This window comes from Xiphophorus maculatus, chromosome 2 (assembly GCF_002775205.1).
Source record: "Xiphophorus maculatus strain JP 163 A chromosome 2, X_maculatus-5.0-male, whole genome shotgun sequence".
In the NCBI taxonomy this organism is placed as follows: domain Eukaryota; kingdom Metazoa; phylum Chordata; class Actinopteri; order Cyprinodontiformes; family Poeciliidae; genus Xiphophorus; species Xiphophorus maculatus.
The window spans coordinates 17,220,873-17,230,863 of NC_036444.1; the positions used below are offsets into that span (position 1 = coordinate 17,220,873).

The 9,991-nt window shown below is 39.4% G+C and overlaps 1 protein-coding gene across 1 annotated transcript; it reads left to right on the top strand.

Annotated features, from left to right (window-relative positions):
- The first annotated feature begins 1,022 nt into the window (after positions 1-1,022).
- LOC102233918 (mitogen-activated protein kinase 12-like) lies at positions 1,023-8,356 on the top strand. Its single transcript, XM_005803253.3, has 12 exons — positions 1,023-1,276; positions 2,025-2,154; positions 2,898-2,956; positions 3,077-3,188; positions 3,273-3,302; positions 3,383-3,430; positions 4,106-4,220; positions 4,764-4,835; positions 4,967-5,046; positions 6,267-6,345; positions 6,449-6,622; positions 6,775-8,356. Exons 1-12 carry the CDS (start codon positions 1,158-1,160, stop codon positions 6,840-6,842), a joined length of 1,086 nt encoding a protein of 361 aa, XP_005803310.1. The 5' UTR covers positions 1,023-1,157; the 3' UTR covers positions 6,843-8,356.
- Positions 8,357-9,991: the final 1,635 nt, after the last annotated feature.

Below are 9,991 nucleotides of genomic sequence, written 5' to 3' on the forward strand. Positions count from 1 at the left end.
CTTTGAAACTTTTGGGGAGCTGCAGAGTATCAGTAGATGGCTATAGCTGGGCATGACACAAACATGGCTTTTGATGAAAACTGAAAAGAAGAAAGTCGTCGTGTTGAAATATTGGGAAAACACGAAGGGACAAAGCAAACACAAAGAAGACTCTCTGGTCAGATATGTCCACATTTAGCTTTATGGCCTGCATGCAAACTGTCATATGTGACAGAAAAACAGCGCTGCACAAAACACAACATCCAAACATGGTGTTGGCAGCATCATGATGTGGGGTTGTTTTCTTCATTGGGGACCAGCAGGAAGCTTGTGGGAGTTGATGGGGAGATGAATACACCAAAAATCAGTTGGAAGAAAACCCAAAAGCTTTAGCCTGGGCTGGATATCTGCCTTTCAGGACCAGAAGGAATCATTTCTATCATGTCACATAAATATGTGTTAGAAATGTCAATGTCCAGAACTAAAAGCTGATTTTCTATGCCACTTACAAGTGAAAGCAGACAGCATGTTTCAGATCTGATATGAAACAAACTCCAGTAATGTGACTTGTAATGTAATATTTTGTGTTGGAAGCATCCAGCTAGATACTTTGAAGTTTGTAGCTGTGGCAAAATGTAAAAGAGGAGTGAAAGATTTTTTTTTTTTTGCAAGGCAGTGTAAATAGTTACTCTCTTTTGTTGGCAGACTAAGCTGACAATACACAACATCATGAAAAGGTTTCCAGTTCCTTCTATTTCTGGTTGCGTGTCAGTGATGGATCTCTTTACAGCCTCGCTTTGGGCGTCTGTGACGTTCATGTCCCAGCACGTCTTCAAATAATTACTGACTGACTGTCCTCATGCACCCAGGAATCCTATTTAAAGCCGTGTTTTTTTTGTTTGTTTTTGTTTTGTTTTTTTTCTAGTTTCCAACTAACACTGCCCTTCACCTTTAATTATTGACCTCCCGCAGAAGTCGGGAGTGGCTTTTTCTTTCTTTCTTTCTTTCTTTTTTTTTTTTTTTTTTTTTTGGTGACCTCAGGGTGCGCCCTGAACTGTGCTGCGCAGTGAGCACATAGGTGGAATCTGGGACAATGAGTGCGTAGCTCCGGAAGAGACAACAGGATCAGAGGGGAAGGTGTTTGAGATACACGTCCCAACTGATATTCATCACGCATCATGGCAAAGCGGGTCAGACCTGGCTTTTACCGACAAGAAATAAACAAAAGCGTGTGGGAAGTACCGGACCGGTACCGCGACCTGATTCAGGTGGGGACCGGAGCGTACGGAACTGTGTGGTAAGTGAACTCCGGCGAAGTGGAAGAAGATATTTTATTATAAGGCGGCGGACGCAGTCAGGCAGGGAGTGAGGGGGGAGAATAAGGGAGAGAGATGCGTGGCTATCAAACAAAGAGCGTCAGCGAACAGATGGTGCAGTCCAAGCACACACTCGGTGTTACAGCCAAACAAAAGAAAAAGTGTCCACGCTTGGTTAAACACACGCTGTTTCACTTCCTCATACGATGATGAAGACGCGCTCGCCGACACCTCCGCAGGAGCCGTTCAGACAACACTTAGAAACCAGCGGGGCAATCTGCTAGAATGTGAGAAGAGCATCGGTGGGTGAAACGCTTTCTTGTAATCAGTGAAGTTTACAGCAGCAAAAGAGAGAGCCGCCTTTCGTGCACATTTTGTGCGTCTCACAGCGTGGGGGCCCCCTTATCAATGACTACAACTGCGTGGGCGGCACCAAACGGCTCCGCCCGAATCATTGAATGCGACTTAATAACGTCTGAACGAGTCTGGAAAATACAAGTTAAAAAGCAAACAAACAAAACAAAAAACAGGTGGATGACAGGCATGCGAGTGCGCAGGTGCGACTGGGTAAAAAAAACCCCCAAAAAACCTTTTTGATACACCCGCAAACATGCGGTGTTCTGTCTTGTTCCCGTATCACAGCAAAGTTCCGACCTAGCTGCTATTTCCTCATACTGGCAGCGCTGCAGGTGGTCAGGTGATGTTGTTGTGCTGCGTTTCTTCCTGCAGCTCAGCGCTGGACTCCAGGACGGGAACCAGAGTGGCCATCAAGAAGCTCTACAGACCCTTCCAGTCTGAGGTGTTCGCCAAGCGGGCCTTCAGGGAGCTGAAGCTGCTCAAACACATGAAACACGAAAATGTGAGGCACAACATCACTCTTTACTCTTTTCGCTTATTTTTCCCCAAACCTTTTATTTCAGCTGATTTTGTAAGTGTGGGTTTCAGCCGATGAAAGTCCAGAAAAAATAGAATATCACATACGATTTAAAAAATTTTTAAAAAGTACTTTTGAAACTGAAATTTTAAGTTATTGAATTAACATTTGAACAGCAGGCAATGACTGACACCTTCCACATGAAGGGCAAGAAACGAAAAGTCATTGCTAAAGAAGCTGACTGTTCAAAGAGGGTTGTATCCAAGCATACTAAAGGAAAGTTTACTGAAAGGAAAAGGTGTGGTAGATGAGAATCATTTAAAAGTTTTGTGGAGATTCACATGGTGTGGACTGGGGTGGTCACTGATCGCCTGTCAGTGACTATCTGCTGGATAACCTTAGAAGTCTCCCTCATTATGTGTACACCATAATATAAGAGCTCTATTCTTATGAAGGATATTAGTGGTCTTTAGTTAATTTTCCATAAAATTGTGTTTTCATTAAAACATCACATGAGCATCACTTTTGACAGAAATAAATGCTTAAAACACTTTTTTATATTAGTTGCATATTCCAGCTTTCGGAGATGCAACTGTAGTCAGTTTCATTTATGCAGAATTAAAAACTGAGATCAGTGGCCGGTCGGCTCTCATCATAGCAGATACGTACTGATATCTAATTAGCAAAATGAAAGACTCCAGTGTGTAATATTTTCTGCTCTCATGCAGGTGATTGGCCTTCTAGATGTATTTACTGCAGACCTTTCTTTGGACCGATTCAAAGACTTGTAAGCATTCATTTATGGCCTCTCTTCCTGGCGCCGTCAAAGAAATGTAAACGTCTTTGGTCATGTACTAAAGTGTGCTGTAGAATCTGACATGATCACAATCTGCTTTTACCTTTCAAGCTGTCTGGTGATGCCATTCATGGGAACTGATCTGGGGAAGCTGATGAAGAAGACCAGACTATCAGAAGAAAAAATCCAATGTTTGGTTTATCAGACACTGAAAGGACTCAAGGTCTGATACGGTTCACACAGGCTGTTTGTTCATCTTTTGTATGTTTCAGCTGACTAAATTAATGCTCTTATTTCTTTCTTTCAGTATATCCATTCTGCTGGTATAATTCACAGGGTGGGTTTGTTACCTATTACGACAGAGACTTTCTTTCCTCTGAGTTGCTAATTTATGGCTTTTTATGTAAACAATTTCAGGATCTCAAACCAGGAAATCTTGTCGTCAACCAAGACTGCGAGCTCAAGGTACAGTTTCTTGGTGGTTTTTATTTAAAGTTTTCTGGTCTTGTTGTATAGAGTTTATGCTGCCATGCACTCTAACGATGTTCTCCGGACTTTTGGAAGAGAAACAGGCCCATCGATTCTGCACTAGGCTTAACACTGAGCAGAAGGTGCTTTTCCACATACCTATGTTTCATACTAGGCGTCCTTGAAAACTCAATCTTGGGTTTGTCTGACGAAGCCGTGCTTCTCCGGTTAAAGTCCCAGAAAAGTTTAGCAAACTCTAAGCTGGACGAGGACACAAGTAAACACTTGTGGTTACAGTTAAGTTTTTGTTGCACAACTTTAACTGTCAATTGTTGCTTTTGACAGTAGAAAAGGGAAAGTAGCTATGTATGAAAATCATTACAAATCTCCTCCACTTGGAGAGCATTTTCTCAAGCATGCCCATCGTCCTGCATTCTTTATACGTTTCTCTGGTTTTCTCCCCCTCTAACACAAAGATCCATTGAGATTAAAAATCTAATTTACAATAGGACTAGTCAGGACGCTGTCTGTTATTGTTTGTACTGCTGTAAAAGATGAATTTACCTTGAGGCTTTTATCACATTTCTACCTGAGGTACCCAAATCTGTAGATGTGTTTTATGATACCCAGTTCAAGTAATTCTTCAATTGTCTGCATTTATTGTCCTGATAGATCTTGGACTTTGGCTTAGCTCGGCAGGCGGACACTGAGATGACAGGCTATGTGGTGACCCGATGGTACAGAGCCCCGGAGGTCATCCTCAACTGGATGCACTACACACAGACAGGTAAATCTGTGGAGAAAGGTCCCAATACTGCCATTTCTTATCAGTGTGCTGTTCTCAGTAACTCTCATCAGCAAAAAAAAAACAAAAAACAATCCTTCTATTGTTTCAATGTTTGGCATGAACTCGTTTTTTTGGTGTGTGAATCCTTCGCTTTCTCAGGGTTTCTGCTGTCACATGACATTAGCTTTTTTTTTTCCTGTGAAAAAAGTTTTTAAAAGTCTGAACTTGGAGAAAATATTTACTGCATGAAAAAAGACTCGCGATTAATATTTTATAAATCTTGAGTGTATAAATCTTGATGGTTAGTTTAGAAGTAGGTCATCATTCTGCTGTTGCTATGATTTTGAAATCGGAACACACTTGAAGTTCAGATTAGTCTCAGAAAACCAAATTACAAGACACTGTTTATCCACTAGGTGGAGCTGCCTTAACAGCCAGCACTGTAAATGTTCTTTCAAATACATTTCATTTCAAGTTGCAGATCAATGACCTTCGATTTTATCATGCTATGTCTTTATCGGTGCTGCTTTGTCTGTTTCACAGTGGATATTTGGTCTGTGGGCTGCATCATGGCAGAGATGCTGCAAGGAAAACCCCTTTTCAAAGGCAGTGACCGTATCCTTTTTTTTTTTACCAATCTCATCCTCAGGGTTTATGCAGAGGATTTATTTTCTATTTTATTTTCAGGATCAGCTTGTACTCATCTGCTATTTTTCTGGTGTTTGAACCTTAATATTTCTCCTTAGATCTAGACCAGCTGAATCAGATCATGAAGGTCACAGGAACGCCGAGTCAAGAATTCATATCAAAACTAGATTCCGAGGATGTGAGTTCAGATTTTTAAAAAATGAGACTTTATAAATATGTGATGTAGCAGATGTGTTTGGAATACATATAAGTTTATCCTGAGATTATCAAATACTTTCTCTCTAACCTCCATCATGCTGATTAAATGTCTACTTGCTGTCACCAGGAGCATAAAGGTTAAATGAATTTACAACAAACATCTTCAGTGAATTAAAAATGTCCATGGTGATATTGTAGAAAGAACCTTTATCATTATTTCTTACACCATTACCACTGGTAAAACATCACCACAGCATGATCCTGCACCATTGTGCTTTACGGTTGGTACATTGATTTATTTATTTTTTTTTCCTTTTTTTTTTCTCCGAAGAGTTTTTGCTGCGCTAGTGGCTCGTATTTTTTGTACAGTAGGCAGACAGGAAGAAGGGTGAGGAGAGGGGGGAAGACATGCGGTAAAGGTCGTCGGGACCGGGAGTTGAACCCGCGACGTCCGCGTCAAGGACTAAGGCCTCCAAACGTGGGGCGTGCTAACCCCCTGCGCCACCACAGCACGCCCCGTACATTGATTTTTGATTTGAAACCTTCACCCTGACTCCAGACTCCACCACTTGTAGTTGTACCTGATTTAGTCATTTCAAAACAAGTTTGGATGTGTGTTTGAAATTAATGTACTGCTGTGTTGCCCAACTGTATTCAAGATTTAAGAATCTGATCCAAATTGATTAGGCAGATTATGAACAAGAAAGGCTTCTGCTGAGAACTGGAAACTGCTGGAACACCAGTATCCCCAAAGAAGAAAGCATCATATTGCCGTGACCTGAGAAAATAGGCCACTGCTTCACAATGGAGCCTTTAAGGTGGACTGAAACTTGCTGCTGCCCATATGATCAAGTATGTTTTTAGGAGTCTTTTAAAGCTCCTGGTGGCTCCTGCGCCAATTGTAAAGCATGATGACGATAGCATCATACCGTGGGGCTGTTTGAGCACCAGAGGCAGCAGACTATTGCACTTGGTGGATAAAGTTAAAGCTGGACAGCCTGCAAATTCTCATTAAAACAAAAGCTGGGTGGCTAAAACTCAGAGCCAGTTGGGTCCAACTCAACTGGGTTTGAGGTGGTTAAATCAGGCTTCTGGAATATCGTTCATAAACTCTTAAATTCAACACCATGACACCAACAGAAATGTATAGAGCACAGTATCATGTGTATGTGTGGATTAACATCAAGTATTTGCTTTTAGGCTAAAAGTTACCTCAAAAGTCTCCAAAAAATAGAGAAGAAAGATCTTAAGACATTGTTTCCATCAGCTAGTTCCCAAGGTACCGTTTTCTTATTTGTATATTAAACATATATTTTATAAAGCTTCCTTCTTTGTTCTTATTTTCAGCCATTTCTGCATTCTTCCTTTTTTTATATATATAGCCCTGGCAGTGCTGGAGCGCATGCTTCTGCTAGATCCTGAGGAAAGAGTGACAGCTGTGGAGTCTCTGTCGTTGCCTTACTTTGCTGTATTTCGGGAACCGGCAGAGGAGACTGAGGCTCAACCGTACGACAACTCGCATGAAGACAAGGAGTTGACTTTGGACCAGTGGAAACGTAAGGATGAAGCCTATCACTGATCAGTACTTTAGGAGGCCAATAAAATCAGCATAGAGGATGTAATTTCAGACTGATGGAGTGGATATGGGGTGTTCTACATGACCTATGATGTTTTACTGAATACATTTCTGCTGTGCTTCTTTCTGTAGGTTGTGCCTTCACAGAAATCTTGAGCTTCCAGCGTACGATGTTGGATGCAAAGGAAACGCCACTTTAAAGATGAGTGAACTACAGCGGAGGACCAAAACAAACTAATTCTGAACAAAGAGTTCAGAATTAGATTAGTACACGTCCAACAGGCCTGCTGCAGATGCAGATTTTAGAATTTTCTAAAGTAATTTGTTAAAGAGATATCTCCAAGCGTGTCACTCCTACAGAGCTCCGTGTTATCGTTGCCCTCACCAACAGCTCTGAAGTGTTTGAGATATCAGAAGGCGTCTTCAGTTCAGACTGATGGAAATTTAAGGAACATCTCCTCTTTATAGACAACGAAACATCTGCACATGAATTTTTATTAAATATTTGAATTTCTGTGCAAATAGTTGCCATTTTCAAGCATTCCGTTGCATTTATGTTGTTCTTGATAGCTAAGTGATAGCTAAGTGTATCAAACGTTTTCAGACATATCTGGTACTATTCATTTTCTTCTTTCTGCTCCATTTCAGTAGGTTACTTGTGATTTTTTTTATCAAAACCTTTACAAATTAAAGGTTATTTAAAAAAAATACATAAAGGTATTATTATTAGTGTTATTACTGTTATGATTGTCATTATTATTATTGCATTGAATGGAACAGATTTAACAATCTTAAAACAGAAATCATACATTTTTAACTTGCAGTGGTTTTTAAAAAATATATGGGCAGTGTGGATCAGTCCCCAGGTGAAGTATTATTTCATGTTTTGTTTTTTCTAAGTGATGTGGAATGAATTTGATCAACTCTAGTTTGAAATCTAAAGTACTCTGTATCCAAACATAAACATTCATCATTCAGAGGTGAATGGAGGTTCTTTAAAGTGCAATTTAACGTTTTATTGTGCCTTTCTTTGGGTTAAAAAACACAAAAAGAGCATTTTTAATTTGTTTTGGTAGTAAATAGTCACAAAACCAGGTTTATCTGGTTAAGCCTGGACTGAATTTGATCACTGATTTTGGATGTATTAATAGTTTGGGGTTTGTCAAATTTTTATGAGCAAGAGGGGATTTTTGGTTTTCATAAAAATGTTAAAATCATTCTTGTAATTATGAATATGTTTTATTTGTTAGGTTGTTTATGGGGATCAGGAAGAGGGCTCTCACCATTCCTGCAGAAAGCTCCTCTGCATTGAACTATTTGATATACACTCATCAGTCATGCATTACTACTAAACTGGGCAGCATTATTTTCATGTTAACTGTATATGTTTGGTTTCTAAAACTCATTAAATTAACCAGAACATTACAAATGTAAGAATTAATTTGAGTGACCACATTTTAAAATGTAATATTTTTAATATTTAGTTTTATTTACCTTCCCCATGAGCAATGAGTTTTTCCAATATCTTTTCAAACAAACATTTGATTAGATTTTTTTCACACCTGTGCATTTGTATGAGTGGCCTTCTTGTTTCTACCAGGTGCCTTACAGATAGTAACCAAACACAAATAGTGCTGAGCAGAACAAGAATTGTTTCACCAGGTTATGCGCAATAATCCACTTATTGATTAAAGGGAAAAAAAGTGTAAAACATTCCTGATTCTGCTGCTTTTGTCAAATCAATTACACAGGACACAATAACTGATCCAATAATCAATAACTGATTGCTTATTAGATAATAATAATAATCAATGGATTGATTATCTAATCAATCCATTAATTGGATAATCAATGATAAACTCTGTTCAGTGACGACATACTGAACTTTGAGTCAGCTGGATATTGTAGCTCTTGACGTTTATTACGTAGCAACACACGGCGGATTTACAGTTTTCCTGCTTTCGCTTTTGCAGTTGTATGTCTTTAAACTGTGTAGACAAAATGAATTAAAGGACACAGAGCAAAATAAGAAAAGGACATGTCATTTTTGTATAATTTTCTTCATAGAAAACATATTAATGTGCATATTTGTTACACACAAGGTAGTTCTCACTGAAAACCGGCAATGTTTATACTTTTTATTGCAAATCCCTGAAATTTTTATTTGATTGGTAGCTTATTAAACATTATTGAACTAAACAATATATTCTGACATGTATCTAAGCTTAATTCAAATTAACACTAGGTGGCAGCATCAAAACGAGCAAGATCCTGTTCACTCCAGGAATTCTGAAAGTTCTTAGTCCATCTCGTTTCAGATTGAAATATCTTGTCAAAGAGGGAATTTTCTTCCATGTAAGTTTACCCTTGTACTGAAAAAATGCCAAAGAATGAATCTCAAGAGATTCCACTGGTTATTTGACTTTTCTTTCTGGTCCCACTAGCATCTCAAGCCCCTGATTTATTTTTTATCTAAATGTCAGTAAGATAATTACGTGAATAAAATATTGATCACAATAGCCATTACATTTACACAGCATTTTCATGCCAGTCTTGGCCCTGTGAGCGTCGGAGCGAACTTGTGTTCATCTCTTTGTGTCCGGTTTTATTTTTCTATTTTATGTGATTAAATTGGTCAGAGATGAGCTGCCATGGCAGCTGTTGCAGTGATTTATCGTACTCCAGGCACCCCCGACAACCTCGTGTTTGTTCCCGCTGAATATGATTGATGATCTCAAAAAACGAATGTTTAAACATTCTTGCCGAATGCCTGTTTGCTTTGAGATTCTGCTCATTCTTCTGTGCGATTCTCCACTGCTGGGTGTTGAATTTAGCAGTCTTGTCTCAAGTGACCTCCAGAGCCTTGACTCCCAGAGATGGCTCCCCAGCGGATGAGCTTCCTTCCTGGGGGTGAGCATTTCCAAATCAAATCGTGGCTGTTGTGTCCTCGCCGCATACACACAGGCACATGCATTCATGGGGTCAGGGTGCTGCTGGTTCACTAAAGAGTCACAGAGTTCTTTTTTTTTCCTGCAGGAGACAGATAAACAAGGGGGAAAGTACATTTTCTTTACCCCACAACCTTTCAACTGCAACAGCAAATGGAGTGACTGCCTCTTGTTTGCTGACCCTGCAGTCTATTTGTACAGTTCAGTGGATTTAAGCTCTAAGAAAAACATGCCAAGAAGCAAGGAAAATACTTTTTTGTTGTTGTTTTGCATCCCATAAACTTTAAAGCTGATAAGTTTGTAAAGTTTTCTGAAGGTGTCTTTTTGAACGATGAGACTTTTTACACTTATTTGGTTGAGTTCCTAAAAATAAGATGAATACTTTTGTTCGTTTGCTTGAT

What these genes read in the sequence shown, in the direction of transcription:
- LOC102233918 (XM_005803253.3), top strand. Translation starts at nt 1,158, where the DNA reads ATGGCAAAGCGGGTCAGACCTGGCTTTTACCGACAAGAAATAAACAAA. An exon ending in GGAGCGTACGGAACTGTGTG is followed by an intron (nt 1,277 to 2,024) that starts GTAAGTGAACTC and finishes TTCTTCCTGCAG; the next exon opens with CTCAGCGCTGGACTCCAGGA. An exon ending in ACCAAGACTGCGAGCTCAAG is followed by an intron (nt 3,431 to 4,105) that starts GTACAGTTTCTT and finishes TTGTCCTGATAG; the next exon opens with ATCTTGGACTTTGGCTTAGC.